This window comes from Tachysurus fulvidraco, chromosome 10 (genome assembly GCF_022655615.1).
Source record: "Tachysurus fulvidraco isolate hzauxx_2018 chromosome 10, HZAU_PFXX_2.0, whole genome shotgun sequence".
Lineage (NCBI taxonomy): Eukaryota > Metazoa > Chordata > Actinopteri > Siluriformes > Bagridae > Tachysurus > Tachysurus fulvidraco.
In genome coordinates, this window is record NC_062527.1 from 23,902,365 (window position 1) to 23,920,203 (window position 17,839).

General features: G+C 37.9%; 1 protein-coding gene and 1 pseudogene across 1 annotated transcript; one reads left to right on the forward strand and one right to left on the reverse strand.

The window, feature by feature from the left end:
* Positions 1-1,169: 1,169 nt before the first annotated feature.
* Positions 1,170-7,095, forward strand: LOC113663900 (annotated as a pseudogene).
* Positions 7,096-15,247: 8,152 nt separating this feature from the next.
* LOC113660581 lies at positions 15,248-17,054 on the reverse strand. Its single transcript, XM_047819790.1, has 3 exons — positions 15,984-17,054; positions 15,562-15,667; positions 15,248-15,417 (listed from the first exon to the last, which is right to left on the reverse strand). Exons 1-3 carry the CDS (start codon positions 16,428-16,430, stop codon positions 15,248-15,250), a joined length of 723 nt encoding a protein of 240 aa, XP_047675746.1. The 5' UTR covers positions 16,431-17,054.
* Positions 17,055-17,839: the final 785 nt, after the last annotated feature.

Genomic DNA, 17,839 nt, shown 5'->3' on the forward strand with positions numbered 1-17,839 from the left:
GGAGACTCCCAGGATCTAGCACTGGACCTCTCTCTCCATCCCCATTGTTCTATGCCCCCCTGCCCCCCCCCCCCCCCCCTCATTTTATCCTTATACCGGACAGTTGCATAAAGCATTTCACTGCATATCGTACCCTGTATGTATGTGTATGTGACAAATAAAATTTTATTTGATTTTGATTTGACACAAACATAGACAGTTACAAAGACAGACACCACACACACTTAGAAAGGCAAAACACACGCACACACACACACACACACACACACACACACACTTGAGGTTTTGTTCAAACTGACCATCGAAAATACCCTCTCGGCATCAGCATCAGAATGTGGAAGCACTAAAACCAAGGCTCCTTGTTCTCAGCAGGTGTTGTCAGTGAACCGGGGCCCCATGGCACCATCTCAGGGCCCCCAGTTTGAGAACCACTGGCCTAGACTACTTGTTCTGAGCAGGTGTTGTCAGTGAATCGGGGCTCTCAAACTGGGGTCCCTAAGATTGTGCCAGGGGGCCCCGGTTCACTGACAACACCTGCACAGAACAAATAGTCTAGGCCAGTGGTTCTCAAACTGGGGGCCCTGAGATGGTGCCAGGGGGCCCCGGTTTTATGACATTTTATAAAATAATGAATTTATCATAAATTCTGTGTAATTAAATCTTAGAAAAATAAAGCTACTAACCAACAGCACTACATTGTTTAATTTAATATGATTTGTTATTCAAATATTAAGTTTATAATGTTTTATGTCATACATTTACGTTTTTTGTCGTCGTTGTTGTTGTTGTTGTTGTTTTCGGGGGGGGGGTAGGAATGCACTGTATAGACGGGGGGCAGCATGCCGAAAAAGTTTGAGAACCACCGGTCTAGGCCTAGTCCGACACACACACACAAACACACACACAGAAACAAACACACACACACACACAAACACACAAAATAAATAAATAAATAAATGGAAATTGAATAAATACTTTATATTTGGTTATATTGTGTTCAGTGATCATTGGTGTGTGTGGGTGGGGGGGTTGCTTGGGGGTTTTTAGATGTCACTTCTGATGATATCATTGTCTAACAGTTAAAGCTGTATTCTCCTTTTGAGTCCTGCGCATGCGCAGTTCACGGAAACAGTTTGAAGCTCATGTAGGGGAAGTCCGATACGCACATAGCGCGTGAAGATCAGCTCACAACACGTGTGTTATACGTGGGTCAATATTCATATTAATCTGTCTGGAGTTTATACGATAAAGGATGATGAAGATGAGGAAGATGATGGCTGCAGTGTGTTTGTGTGTGACACTTTGTGTCTTCGCGCCTGCTTTGGGAGGTGAGTGTCCGGAAACAGAAAGTAAACCGAAAGTACTTTATAAAATCATTATAACTGAACAAAAAGACACAGAGATGTAAAATATTATTCTAAATACATGGCAGAATGTTTGCAGTTATAAGTCTAATCAAACTTTAACATTTAACACAATAGTAATATTTATATGTTAGAGTTTTACAGTATTTGGAGTATTTGAGTATTCGACACGTTTTGCTGTAATAGCAGACACATTTGAGCTCCATGTGCTTTACTTTACCACGTGTTCATGTAAAACCTGATGATTCTTTTAGATCAAATCCATCCGACTGAAGTCTGATCATGAAAATCAGATTTTTCATACAAAGCAATTAATATGGAAAAGATCTCAGACAGGGAGCTAGAACTAGTGCAGAATATTGGATATTACATTAGATACTGAATATTAATCACATTATATATAATTAATTAACATCATAAAATTAAACATATTGAACTTCTATTTTTTTTGGTTTAAATATATATATATTATAAGTCAAGTTAAGTCAAATTGACTCTGCTGATAATTGCATTTTTTTATTTCTATTTGTTTCTCTTTATTTATTGCATATATTAAATGCTGCTACTAAAACTGGTGTATAAACTTAAAGCCTCACTACAATACTCTCAGTGGTCACTTTATGAGGAACATCTGTCATCATACAGGTCCAGCATTTCAGCAGATGTTCACAACAAACATCAAAGTCTGATCTCTGTGACTGGTATCAGATGGTTTCATTATGACTGAGTTGAGTTTACAGAGTTTAGTTTTTACTAATAAAGTGGATGGTGAGTGAATGTTTGAGTCTCATTGTGGTTTTGGGTTCATGTTGGTAAGAGTTCTACATGCTCATGAAACCACAGTGTGTTCACAGTAGAGAGGGTGTTTCCTTTGTCGTGTGTCGTCTGTGCGAAAGATTTCCAGTTTACTGCCCACTTTTTTGTACCCATTTTCCCATAATAAGTGATGCATGTAAATGAATTTAAACAAATCATCTTCACCCTGCGTTAGAAACAAAGAAATCAAATAAAAACAAAAAAACAAAAATGATTAAATGTAATCATTTAATAGAATTATGGTACTTAATGATTTGTGCAAAGTAAAGAAAACATTTCCAGTGTAGGAATCACATTAGATCAGAATAAACCAGCCTCGAGCCAACAAGTCTACTGAACCCTGAGTCTCAAACAGAACTGCTAGAGAACGGTTGAGTTTGTCAGTTCAGTCAGATTCTCAGTTACAGAGAATAACAAGTAACATTATTTCTTTTTATTACTTCTTTTTGGGTCGTCTTTTTTCTATTTTTGTTTATTTTCAGCCTGAATATTTCAGTGGCATTTTTGGTGTTGAATGTAAGTCAAACTTACACTGAAAGGGTTCATCTCACATTCAGCACAGATTATATTTGTAGTAATGGAGGAAGCTGCACTGAGATCAGGGAGAGAGGCAGGGCTGTGTCTGTTAATATCCAACAGGTTAAACACCAGTGTACAATGCTTGTGTTGTTTCAGTGTTTTCTTAAAAAAATAATAATAAAGAAATAGAGGAGATCAGGAAGAGGCAAAAACTTTTTAACAGTGCTGTAGATCAGTCGCTCTGCCCTACATTCATATGGAATTTACATTTACATTTACAGCATTTAGCAGAAGCCCTTATCCAGAGCGACGTACATAAGTGCTTAAATCTCTAACATTGAATACATTAATGCCGGTTCACTAGGTTACATACTGAAAATACCATGAGTTTAAAACATTTGTTCAAAGTTACAATGAAAAAGTGTCAAAGGTTTTTTTTGTTTGTTTGTTTTTTTTGAAAAAAAAAAAAATTGTTTCCTGAATAAGTAGGTCTTCAACCGCCGTTTGAAAATAGCCAGTGACTCAGCTGTCCGGACCTCTAGGGGAAATTCATTCCACCACCTTGGTGACAGAACAGAGAAGCGTCTTGTAGTAAACTTACCCTGAGAGATGGTGGGACCAGTCGAGCAGTGCTGGTAGATCTGAGGGTGTGATGTGTAGTGTAAAGGAGTGATGAGGGCTTTGAGGTAAGAGGGAGCTGGTCCATTTTTGGCTTTGTAGGCCAGCATCGGTGTTTTGAATCTGATGTGTGCAGCAACAGGGGGGTGTGGAGAACGTTGGCAGGTTGAACACAAGCCGTGCAGCTGCATTTTGGATCATTTGCAGAGGACGAATTGCGTTCATAGGAAGACCTGCCAGCAGTGTGTTACAGTAATCCAGTCTAGAAATGACAAGAGACTGAACAAGTACCTGAGCAGTCTGTATGGGGGAAAATGGCCGAATGCTTCTAATGTTGTAGAGAAGAAACCAACATGAGCAAGTCACATTAGCAACCTGAGAGGAAAAGGACAGTTGATTGTCCATTGTTACCCCAAGGTTGTGAGCTGTGGTTGAAGGGGAGATCAGATCATTGTGCAGGGATACAGCAAGGTCATGACCTGGGGATGAATCACCTGATGATCAGCAGTTCAGTTTTCTACGATTGAGCTTTAACTGATGAGCAGTCATCCATGATGAAACCTCTCAACCTCACAGCTACACGGCTCTGTCTAAACCTCATGCCCTTATTTATTACACTGCCACTTGTAAATAAGCCGTCTATGCACTTCTGGTTAGATGCTAACTGCATTTCATTGGCTCTGTACATGTACCTTGCACAATGACAATAAAGTTGAATCTAATCTAATCTAATCTAATCTAAAACCAGACTGTTGGGATCTTGGAGGTTGTTCTATGACAGATAGACAGACAGTTGATTATAGACAATGTGTTCAAGAATTTTTGAAAAAAAACAAGAGAAGTGATACCGGTCTGTAGTTACTGATGTCTGATGGATCCAGAGCAGGTTTCTTTAGGTTGAGAATAACCCTTGGTCTCTCCACCGATTATTGACAAGACACGCCCGTTTATGCTCATCGGCTATACGTTTGTTTTGTTAGTCGCCCGACTCTTTTTCTGAAGCATTTTTAAAACATTGTGCACTCCACCTTTAATGTAGAACATCTAAACCTACGTGCATTGTACTTCAATAACTTTCTATTCCCTCTCCTCCAGGTGAACACTCTCTGTTTTACACCTACACGGCTCTGTCTAAACCTCTCAATCTGACTGGAATCTATGAGTTCACCGCACTGGGCATGCTCGATGACCGAGAACTCGACTACTACAGCAGTGAGACTCAGGTTAAGGTTCCTAAACAGGACTGGATGAAGGAGAAGATGGAAAAGGATTACTGGGATAAAGGAACTCAGTCCCGTAAGAGCAAAGAGCAGTGGTTTAAGGTCAACGTGGACATCCTGATGGAGCGAATGAGACACAATAAGTCTGGTTAGTTCAGTTTTATTCATCATTACTCATTAAATGTCAGATGACATTTCTTTATGATTCTTAATGTCACACAGTTCTTATCTTTACTGCACTGTCTCCATTTCAGACCTTCATGTTCTTCAGTGGAGACATGGCTGTGTGGTTGAAGCTGAAAACGGAAACAGTAAATTTGTGAGAGGAATTGATGAGTACAGCTACGATGGTGCTGAGTTCCTCTCCTTTGATGATAAAAACTCGAGGTGGATCGCTCCAGTTCAGGCTGCTGAGCCGACCAAAAGGAAATGGGATGAAGTCTCCATCCTTAACACGTACACCAAGAGCTACCTGGAGAAAGAATGTGTGGAATGACTCACCAAGTTCATGGACTATGGACAAGAAGAACTGAGAAAATTTTGTGAGTATCCAGGAGTTTTTTCTTGAGTCACATTCATCTTGATAAATTAAGAAGGAAAATGAACTTTATATCTTCTTTCAGCTCCCCCAGAGGTGCATCTACTTACAAAGAGATCAGTGACTGACAGCAAAAAGCTGACCTTGACCTGCCTGGCCACAGGTTTCTACCCTCCAGATGTGGAGATGTGGGTGAGAAAGTCCACAATTTCCCTGCCTGAACATCTGGTAGCATCTTCAGGAGTCAGACCCAATGGTGATGGCACATACCAGCTGAGGAAGAGTGTGGAGATCCTGGAGGATGAAAAACCACTGTACACTTGTTATGTGAACCACATCACTCTGAAGAATCCTATAATTGTAGGTGAAGGTAAGTGGAGCATCGTTACTGAGCCGAGTTATTCTACTTACAGCCCGTATCAATAAAAACACAGAGGTGTAAAGAAAGACAAATGAATGTGAAAATGTAAAAGGTGTGATCTCTTACATTGCTCTTATTCTTATTGTTGCAAGGACAAGATTGCTTTGACTGCTCCGTAGCTTCGAGTTGTATCATTGGAGCAGTGATTGGAGTTCTGTTGGTGCTGGTTGGGGTTGCTTGTGTCATCTATATTCTTTATTCCAAGAAATATATTGGTGAGTATTGCTGCTCTAACTCTGGAATATCTCACCTGACATCAATACATTTAATCTCTTCTCTTCCTCATGTACTTTAATCTCTCCAGCTTTCTTGAACATAACAACAAATGAACAACAAGCTGTGGATGGAAATGTGGCATATGTTCCAGCTCCTGCAGGTATGTGGACATTGTGTAATGATTCTGTTTGGATAAAAACAAGCAGCTGGTAAGTATACGAGCTGTCCCACTGGTCCTGTTCCTGTATTCTGCATGATGATAAATAAAGTTAAATCTATTCTAATCAAGTCTTATCTAATAAGAAGCACGAGAAGAGAAAATTGTGTTCTACATTTTAAAACTCAACAGAGGAAGTATGGTGTATTTTATTACTTACATGTGTGTGTACACCTGTGTGTATTTACAGCTGATCTGGAAGCGAGTGGACATGCGAATGGACATGAGAAAGAATGTGCGAGTGGACACAAGAATGGCATCAACTAAGGTTGTAATGCATTAATATTTTAAAGCTGAATGTGTTCATGGTGAAGTCTTCAGGACAGAAGAGTTTACTCTTTGTAGTTTATTAGTAACATGACAGGAGGGGGTTTTATTTAGCGGGTTTGTCATTTGAAGTCATGTTCCTGAGCAACCATACTGCACCATATCAGTAATTGCACTTATTTTAAATTCATTTATTATTTTAATTATTATTATTAACATGTAATAATAATTGATCAATCCTTCAGCCCCGTTTCCTGTTTATTATGTGATTTAATGTAATTGCATTATAATGAATGGTCATGTTTGTGTCAGTAATGTTCCTCTTTTTCTTTACAGCAGCATGAAGACAAGGATCTCAGACCAAATGACCACGAAAAAGTTTTAACCCTCATGTTGTCTTTTACATTTTAAATTTAATGTGGTAACAGAATTGGGCACGAATTTCAAATTTCATGCTTTTAAAAACAAAACCTGCATGTTTAGTAGGAAGACGTCTAACCACAGCAGTGTTGTGCTAGTTACTAAGAAAAAGTAACTAGTTACAGTTACTAATTACTTTAATTCAAAATTCACTAATACAAAACTCAATTACTTTGTGATTGCTTACACTGAAAAGTAATGCATTACTGTTAAAAGCAGGGGTGATTCTAGGGTCAGAGCTTTAGGGGTGCTGAGCACCCAATGAGCCCCAATGCCACCACCCACCCTCTTTTCACACAAAAACAAAAAATATGTCTATTGAAAAATAACTTAACTATTTTAACATCGATTCGACTAACTCCAAAATCCAGATTTTTTTTTCTTTTTTTTGAGACCTTTCCAGAACACCAGCTTAATTGTGAGAGTTCACACAGACACACACACAGACACACACACACACAGACACACACACACACAGACACACACACACACACACACACACACACACACACACACACACACACACACACACACACACAGACACAGACACACACACAGACACACACACACAGACACACACACAGACACACACACAGACACACACACAGACACACACACACACACACACACACACAGACACACACACACACAGACACACACACAGACACACACAAACACACACACACACACACACACAGACACACACACACACACACACAGACACACACACACACACAGACACACACACACAGACACACACACACACAGACACACACACACACACACACACACACACACACACACACACACACACACACAGACACACACAGACACACACAGACACACACACAGACACACACACACACACACAGACACACACACAGACACACACACACAGCCCCCTGTAACAAACACAAAACCTTCTTCACTCAGCTGGTTTTCCTGACCGTTAACTCCATGTGCCTCCTTTTGTATCAACAGTCATCAGATTGGTTAGATTAGATTCAACTTTATTGTCATTGAACAAAGTAACAGGTACTTGGACAACAAAATGTAATTTATCTTCTGTAAATTATTTACAAATTAGCGATAAACTTTACCAACAGAGACACACGTACACACTACACAGGTACACAGTTTATTTGTCGTGCTGCTGTTTTTGTTTCACGCAGTTAATAAACAGACAGAACTGCTTGTGTCTTGTGGAAGAACATTGTAACCGGTGCTACCTCTCTCCGTTTATGACTATGGACGAGCCACCCAGGTCCTGTGCTACTCCACAGCGGCGGCGACCCGCTGGACTAAAATAGAGGATGACACCATTTGCTAAGGGAGATGTTTACATTTTCATCCTTAACACATACATTTTTAACCACAAACTACTGAGTGTGTTTTGGACATTATTTACCCTTGTAAAAGATTAACAAAAATTTTAGAATAACAACATTTCTTACTCCAAGTTTTAGTGGTGCTGAGCTCCTTTTTAGGGGTGCTGAAGGCGAAGCAATCCTAAAAAGGGGCTAGCGCCCATGGCTAAAAGTAACTTTTTTGTTACTTTTTTAAAGAACATACTTTAATATTCCAATTAATGCCCTGAAATGCGTTGGTCAGTGGTGTAGTTGGGGCCATACGCACGTATACGCAGTATGCTTACTTTTTCCACAGGGCTGTTTGCGCATAACGACTTCTATGGCTTAATATTAGCGTATACCCGCCGGTATAACCGCTTGTTTTGCTGCTGAAAACGTCCATAATTTACCCTCGTCTTTTCTTCCCCTTTAACTACATCGCATTTTTTTAACTCCCAAAACTTCGTTGTAATTGGTTAATTTTTATTTGAATCCCCCCTCCCTCCCCCGACAGATGTCGTGTACCAACTTCACCGAGCGTTTACTGGGAGGAGAGTTTACTTCATCAACAGAAACTGGTGTCATGCTTAAATTATGATATATTTAAAACGATGGTATCAAAGTTAATAGATAAGCACTGGTCTCTGGCTAAAATAACGAAAGTTTATGGGAAACATTGGGAAATAATGAAATACAAAATTAGGAACTTACAGTAGCTATTTCAATGGGTAAATCTATTGCTTCAGTTAAAAGAATTTAGTGTTATAAAAGAAATAATGCACCTGTCTAGTAAAGGTCATTTGAATGCACAGGATTTGATGTATCATCGTCACAAGTACAACTGGATAACATTTATCAAGAAAAAGCAGAGGGTGCTTTAATCAGGTCAAGACATCGATGGTTGGAACAGGGAGGAAAAATTAAGAAAAATAACTTTAAAAATAAACTATTTCTTTAATTTGGAGAAAAGGAATGGTGAATTGACTTCTATAATCAATTTGTTAATTAATAATACACAGTCACAGAGGATGGAAATTAGATATCAAAGTTTGTTACTCTGTAATAACTCAGTTTTATAAAGACCTGTACTGTATACCTCCAATTGTGTATCTCCTGATCTGAATGACTTTCTGGATAGTGTTAAACACAAGGCCAAAGTTATTGATGATGATTGTAAATTGTTTTGTGATGGTGATTTAAGATTAGAGGAAGTTAAAGAGTGTATTTTCAGCCTTAAAGATAATCTTTCTCCATGTAATGATGGACTTGTTAGTGAGTTCTATAAAGTGTTTAGAGATAAATTAGCTCCCTTTTTGTTAGCTCTCTTCACAGAATCTGTTGAAAAGGGGGAATTGCCCACTTCTTTAAGACAAGGTGTTATTACGTTAATTCCAAAACCAGATAAAAATACTCTATATTTAGAAAATTGGAGACCCGTTAGTCAATTAAATAATGATGAACTATTTGCTTTAATTTTTGCCAAAAGACTAAAAAAGGGATTGGAAAATATTATAGATGAGGAACAGACTGGATTTATTCAAGGAAAGCACATTAGTAATAATATTAGAATAATCCTAGATATGATAGATTACAATCAATATGTCTTAGATGATAGTTTTGTCTTTTTTATTTTCACAAGGCATTTGATACCATAGAGCACAACTTTTTATTTAAAGCAATTGACTTTTGTGTGTTTGGCTGTTATTTTCAAAAAGCTATCAAAACTCTATACAAAGGATGTACCAGTTCTGTAAAATTAGCAAAGGGGACATCAGGAAGATTTGAAATAAATAGAGGGATTAGACAGGGATGTCCGATCTCACCCTTTTTGTTTTTATTAGCAACACAAATAATGGCCCTGTACATCAAAAAAGGACATTTTCAAGGAATTACAACATAACAAGGAAAAACATTTAAGTTGTGTCAGTTTGCAGATGACTGTCTTGTTTGTGAAAGATAGGAATGAAATCAGTAAAGCAGTGAAATGCATAAAAGATTTTACAGATGTATCAGGGCTAAGAATGAATGTGAATAAGTCAGTTCTGTTTCCTCTTAAAGATTGTCATTTACCCAATCTCTGTAATATTCCAATTTGAAATCAAATAAAATATCTGGGAACTGTTAAATGTAAAGATGAATATTTGCGTAATAGTTTAAACTTTAATCCAATGATTAACAGAACGAATAAGAAGTTTAATATGTGGTTACAAAGGGATTTGTCAATTCAGGGGCAGGTGCTTTTGTCAAAAGCCCAAGGAATCTCCAGATCAATATATGTGTCATTATCATTAGACATCCCCCCTAAAGTTACCAAACTTCAGTCAGGACCACTTCGTAAACGAAATTTAGCGAGCATACTGTACAGTTAGTGTTGGCGGGATGGTTCTGTTCTGGGAGAATTTTTCCCACGCGCCTGTCCGTGAGCATGCATGACGGGGCGGGGAGGCAGCGCTGGGGAATGAATATACCCCCTGGTTACAGCTCAGAGTCAGAATCGGCGCAGAGTTTTTTCTGTGTTTGGGGATGTGAATTGGCGTAAAGCTTGGCGAACGGTGGATAAATTCGATTTTAATAATAAAGTAAAAGAAGTCTCTTTTAAAATAATGCATAGAATAAACCCGGTAAAACATGTGCTGGTTTTAAATTAGATATTGATTACTCCTGTAATTTCTGTAAAGGTGAAAAGGAAACTATTTTTCATTTGTTTTTCCATTGCATACATACAAAAATATTTTGGATTGAGATGGAAAATTTAATTAAGAAAAAATTTGAACATTGAATTGCAGCTGAGTGGACTCGATATAATGATACACTTTAATGATCACGGGATTGAAAAAGAGAAGGCAGATTTCATACAATAGTTATTATTAATGGGAAATGTTCACATTCATTAAATGAAGTGGTCTGAATCGAAACCATTTTTTTTTTTTGCTTTATAAATGATTTCAAACTTTATTGTTCCGTTTTGTGTAATTGTCAAAGCAAAATGGCAAATCGAGCTTATAATATTGTAAGCAGATATGATGTATAGGGTAGCACCCTTCCCCTTTTCCTTTTGTTTGTTAGAATTTTGTTCTTGTCCTCTGCCATTGTTATTTCTTTTATTTTAGTTGCTGTGTATTTGTACTTTAAATAATATATCTCATTGTATTGTTGGTTTATGGCATTAATAATAATAATAATAATAAAAACACATTGCTAATTGTCTCAACTTACCTTTCAAGTTTCTTTAACTTTATCAATTTCTCTTTAAAGTTCTCTGTATAAGTTACTCTGATTTTTTTTCCTGGGATTTTTTATTACTCTGAGTTGAACCTAATATTAATTACATGCTTTAAAACATGAATTTGGGTGTATTTATATTATTAATATTTCTTCTTAATGTTTTCAACTGAATTCCACTCAAATTATTAAGTACAACTGAGTAGCTGTAATTATTAATTCTTAAATCTATTAAATGTTTACTCTTAAAGCTGTAATTATTTAATCACTTGACTAAAGTAAATTGTTTTGAGTACATTTGTTGTTGAGTGTTTCATTTACCTTTTAGTTAATAAGACTTTTACATACTGTCAGCCTCATGTGGGGCACATATAGGCCATTAGATTTGAACAGAACTTAACCATACTAAAATTGAATATGGGCCACATTACACACACACACACACACACACACACACACACACACACACACACACACACACACACACACACACACACACACACACACACACACACATGTTGGAAAAAATCTTAGTAGAAATAATTAAAATATTATTCCTTACAATACTATAACCAAAGTAAAGTATTAGGCCTTGCAAAATATTACAATTGCTGTCATAAGACATATGTAGGTGATGTTGTAGGCCAAAGATGTTTATTGCAACCAGATTCGGGGCTGTTAGGCCTATTGTTCCCAGACCTTAGCTCATAAATTACCATTGTTCCCAGACCTTAGCTCATAAATTGTTATGGAAAATGAAGAATACCATGGTTCTCAGACCTTGGTCCATAGCAATAACATGTTATGTAGAATGAAAAAAACAGTGGTCCACAGACCTAGGCCCTGAGAACTAAAGGAAGGAAAATCCATATATGGGCATGTGGTGCTCATAAACTTGTTGTGCAGACTGAAGAAGGCCCAGGTGTTTAGTCTGAGGTCATGAAAAATAAGGGGAGGAAAATCCATAAATGGGCATATGGGTGAAAGGTAATGGGAAATAAGGGGAAATTGGGTCAGTGTATTTAGAAAACATAGGAGATGATTTTGGTAAATAAGGTGATATGGCATCTGGGCTCCTAGGAGCGCCAGGGTATATATTGAGAAGATATCTGAGGTTTTTTTTTGGTTCTTCGGGGGTGAAGGTGTGTGTGTGCGTGTGGGGGCGCGTGCGCGCGCACGCGGGCGCATGCCCGTGTCCGCGTGTCAAGGTGGGTGTTTTTTATTTTTGCAAGGACGTCGCGAGAGTTCTTGCTTTTCTTGACATTCTTGTTATCTTGCATACGGATTATTATTCTTCCGGACAAAACTTGCGTGTAACTTTTCCCGCAGCTTTAGGGGTCGGCAATCCGTGGCTTCGGAGCCGCAAGTGGCTCTTTCATCCCTCTGCTGCGGCTCCCTGTAGATTTGGAAAATAAATATTTAATTGAAATTTATTTTAGTTAGTTAGTTTAAAATAAATGTAATTCTAAATTCTTAGATTATGATGCTCTTGTAACATTAAAATAAACCGTGTTTAATTTTTTTTTTCGCTCAAAATATGCGTCATAACTCCCGACTTGCGAAATCCGCCGAAGATTAATTTGCTTTCACTGCTGACGAGAGCGGCTTCCCAGTATGTCTAATGCTGCAGCCGGCAAGTGAAATGTTGATGTCATGAATACGAAGAGGACTTAATTAGGCATTGAACATTTTATTAGAAAGTAACCTTCAACCCAGCGTCTTTTTTGTTAAGGTTATTTCAAACTGTTCAAAATATTTTTTGTTTGCCTGCAGAAATAAAATTTCGTTTACTAGGTAACAGTTCATTGATTTCATAAATGCATCACACCAGGGGCGGTTCTAGGGTTTCATCTTTAGGGGTTTTAGCCCTCAGTGAGAATTTAAAAGAATAATAGTTTTATATTATATATTATTAGACTACATAGTAAGCCAAAAGTTATGGTATTATTTAAAATGGCAAAAGTGGACACCAAAATTTTATGCATGATGTAATGATGCCAGTCTTGAATCAAATCAGTTCATGTGCATTATCTACAAACAGTGTGTCCAATGAATGCAGTCATTAATAAAAATATTCACAAGACAAAGACCAAATCAATAAATGTTATTTTTATTTAGTATTGAATGGATTGTTTGCATTAATATTTTTGTTTGTGTACAACTCTGGTAATACGAATAGTGACATTTCAATGCTTTTGTTTTTTTTGTTTTTTCTGTGAGAAACGGGTCCAAATGGCTCTTTGAGTGTTTAAGGTTGCCGACCCCCGTCCTAGACCCATGAATGAGGTGTCAAATCGACCGGCTCATTGGGGAGAGGTGTGCTATGACTTTTATAAGCGATCCAACCAACGATGTTCGCACAGCAGACGAAAAAGCGGCCAAAAAAGTCCCATAGACTTGAATGGGAAATTTCTAAAATTTCACCCTAGCAACCGAGTGCTGAGATTTGCCACGTGCAAACACCATTCTTCAGGAAATTCTAGCTCTATTTATCTTTCTAATTCGATTTCTTTTTCTTCATTTATTGCATATATTAATATTTAAATGACAGTTATATATCAGTGTTTCCCGCAGCGCTTTTCAGTTAAGGCGGCCCGCCTAAGCTGGGAAACCCTACCGCCTTAACAAGGTCGTCCAAAAAAAATTCAGCTGCACAAAACGCCGCCAAGTGCATCTCGGAGAATAGCGCGAACGCGCTTCACACCGCGAGCGGGCACGCGCACCACACGGACGAAATGAGAGAAAGACATATCCAAATAAACATCAATGGTCCACTTGTTAGAAAGAGTGCAACTACCAAAGGGTGCTTGAAATATATATATTTTTTAAACCAAAAAGGTTCACACTCACTACAATACTCTCAGTGGTCACTTTATGAGGAACATCTGTCATCATACAGGTCCAGCATTTCAGCAGATGTTCACAACAAACATCAAAGTCTGATCTCTGTGACTGGTATCAGATGGTTTTATTATGACTGAGTTGATTTCCCGTTTACTGCCCACTTTTTGTACTCATTTGCCCATAAGTGATGCATGTAAATGAATTTAAATAAATCATCTTCACCCTGCGTTAGAAACAAAGAAATGAAAACAAATCAAAACAAAAATGATTAAATGTAATAAAAAATGTGAACAGATTCACTTTGTTCCAGAGTGAAAATGTTATTAGTAATAAAATAGTATGGGACTTTGAGTGAAGTTATCAGCTGATAGAATTATGGTACTTAATCATTTGTTCAAAGTAAAGAAAACATTTCCAGTGTAGGAATCACATTAGATCAGAATAAACCAGCCTCGAGCCAACAAGTCTACTGAACCCTGAGTCTCAAACAGAACTGCTAGAGAACGGTTGAGTTTGTCAGTTCAGTCAGATTCTCAGTTACAGAGAATAACAAGTAACATTTCTTTTATTACTTCTTTTTGGTTCGTCTTTTTTCTGTTTTTGTTTAATTTCAGCCTGAATATTTCAGTGGCATTTTTGGTGTTGAATGTAAGTCAAACTTACACTGAAAGGGTTCATCTCACATTCAGCACAGATTATATTTGTAGTAATGGAGGAAGCTGCACTGAGATCAGGGAGAGAGGCAGGGCTGTGTCTGTTAATATCCAACAGGTTAAACACCAGTGTACAATGCTTGTGTTGTTTCAGTGTTTTCTTAAAAAATAATAATAAAGAAATAGAGGAGATCAGGAAGAGGCAAAAACTTTTTAACAGCGCTGTAGATCAGTCGCTCTGCCATACATTCATATGGAATGGTTCATGTTGTGTTCTATTAGGAAGAAAAATAAAGACTGCACTACTGGAGTGTTTCTAAATGACAGTTTGTACTAGTGTGTAAAAAGTTGCTATATAATATAATATAATATAATATAATATAATATAATATAATATAATATAATATAATAACCACTTGATATGGTGACTCTGTAATCCTGTGTAGAAATGAACAAATTGTTGTCATAGCTTTCAGTTATTCAGTAGTAACAATGATGACATTGTGTATGAACATTCATTAAAATGTGCACTAGATGGACATCAGAAACATGACCAAAGACAATCAAACAGAAACCTGACACTCCAGTGACAGACAAACAAAAAGCTCAAGCAGAGAGATAGAGAAGGCTGTCTGGGGCTTGTCGGCTGTTGCTGGCCAGAGCCCATACCTTAGCAGTGTGCAGGTTTCTGGTTCACACGCACACATTTTGACTGTGACAGTGCAGAGCCGTCCTGCCAAATTAACAGAGGGAAATAAAAACATAAACAACTACTACTAATGAGACTACCATATCAGCATAGACTAAATCAATTGAGTGTGTCACCTATAGCTTAATGATTGATATTATTGCCGCAGGATTTTGGAAAACGACAAACCTGTGCTAACAATGACCTTCATGTCCTTTGTGTACACAGTATGGGTGTTATGGCCTTCAGGTAAATATAGGAATAACCCCAGGGAGGATGGCTCATAGTAGGCATTCTGTAAGAAAGATTTTAAAACAAGACATTAACACAGAGGTTCTCAACTCTGGCCGTCGAGATCCTCTTTCTGCAGAGTTTTGCGCCAACCCTGATCAAACTCACCTGCCTGCAATTATCTGCTATTCCTGAACACCTTAATTATCTTGCTCAGGTGTGTTTAATCATGGTTGAAGCAAAACTCTGCAGGAAAGTATCAACTGCACTAACAGTTGATACGACATAGTACCAAAACAATTTAGAAAGAATCTAATGAATCTGTTGAAATTACTGTGACTTTGCTGTCTGTATGTATGAACGTATGCTATTGTACTTACATTCCACTTATCAGGAAGATGCAGTGAATTTCTGTGAGTCCTCTTCAGACAAGCCTCACAAAACACTGCAGTGGTGCTGCACTCAATGCACCTATAATCAGCATGTTTTTCTAGGCAGACAACACACTGGGTAGTGAATGGTGCCGAACATTCAAATGACACCTTAAGCATGTCATCCTTGACTGCATCCCAGGCATGAAGCTCTCTCTTCTTTGCCTTACTGTATGCAGTCTCAGAACATGCATAACTACAGCTTGGTGCCACATCATCAGGTTCAGCCTGTTGAGGCGTAATAGATGTGGAAGGGTCCAAAGAGTGGGTGTGTTTGGAGTTGGGCTGAGGAGGAGCTTGACCGAGGTAAGAAAACTTTGCAGGGCCAGTGATAAACCTCCTCATTACCTTAATCTTAACATTCCTGAAGTGTGTGCGCTTAACAGCTTTTCCCATATCTGAAATCTAAATATTAGGCAATTATTAGATAAAGCAAAGTGCAACCCATACTGTAGTTTTTTCACATCTGTAAACATGCGATACAGGTGAGGTATACAGTATGTATTTGGTGAGATAGATAGATAGATAGATAGATAGATAGATAGATAGATAGATAGATAGATAGATAGATTGATTGATCGATAGATTGATCTTTAAGGTGGCAGTAGCTGGTTTAAGCTGGTCCTCTCAGCTTGGCAAAGATGGTTAAGCTGGTGGGTCACCTGACCAGCTAAGTCCAGCTTGACCATCTTAAAAGGACAAGAACACATCTAGTCCAGCTTGCTACACCAGCTAAAACCAGGCTGAAAGACAAACTAAAACCAAGTAATGCTGGTTTTAGTTGTTTTAGGTAAGGATAAGGCTATTAATGTAATATATAGCATTTATAACAATTACATCACAGTTGTTATCTGTGGATAGGTCACGCCACTTTAAAACACATTTTCTGTTCTGGCATGTAAAACATAAAAGTATATAAAGTTAATGTTCACATAAAGGGCTAATAACGTAATACAGTAATCCTCTCGCCACTTCGCGGTTCAAGTTTCGCGGCCTCAGTGCATTGCTGATTTTTCAAAAATATTCATCGAAAAATAAAAATAAAAATAAAAACAAAAACGGTTTCCCAGGATGCCAGACAGAGAAAATCTCTCAGAGGCTTTGTACATACCCACGGGCACTCAGACAAGGCACATGATTGGTTCCTGGAGGACATAAGGACATATTTAATGAGATTATGCCTGAAAAGGTTTTGGATTTTTTTATTGTATGTTAATTAAAAAAAAGTATAATATGACTTGTTGTTTATACTTGTTTTGGTTTTATTGTATTTATATGATATTTGTGTTTTTGTAATTACATTTTTTTTAAATAAGGTGATAATTGCTTGTTAATTAAGCTATCTTAATTAATGCACTTCCATGTCGACACGTGCGCATCGAACATTCAAGAAAGGATGTTCGTTAAGTGTAGGCCGCGCGGGTTTTTACATACCAATGATAATCCACGAATTTACCGATTAAAATAGTTTACAAACTGTACATAAAACCGGTGTTCGGAAAAAAGTTAGTAAACTAACACATAGCTTGTAAACTGGTCTCATTCGACATAAAACTACTCCTGTGTTTTTATGCCTTTTCCTCTTTCCCAACAACGAGCAAATTAAATTCTATTAATATACGGTAGCTTAGTGGCTTAGTGGGTAGCACGTTCGCCTCACACCTCCAGGGTGGGGGTTCGATTCCCGCCTCCGCCTTGTGTGTGCGGAGTTTGCATGTTCTCCCCGTGCCTCGGGGGTTTCCTCCCCCGGTCCAAAGGATTTTTATTACTCTCAGAGTTGAACCTAATATTAATTACTCCGTCCA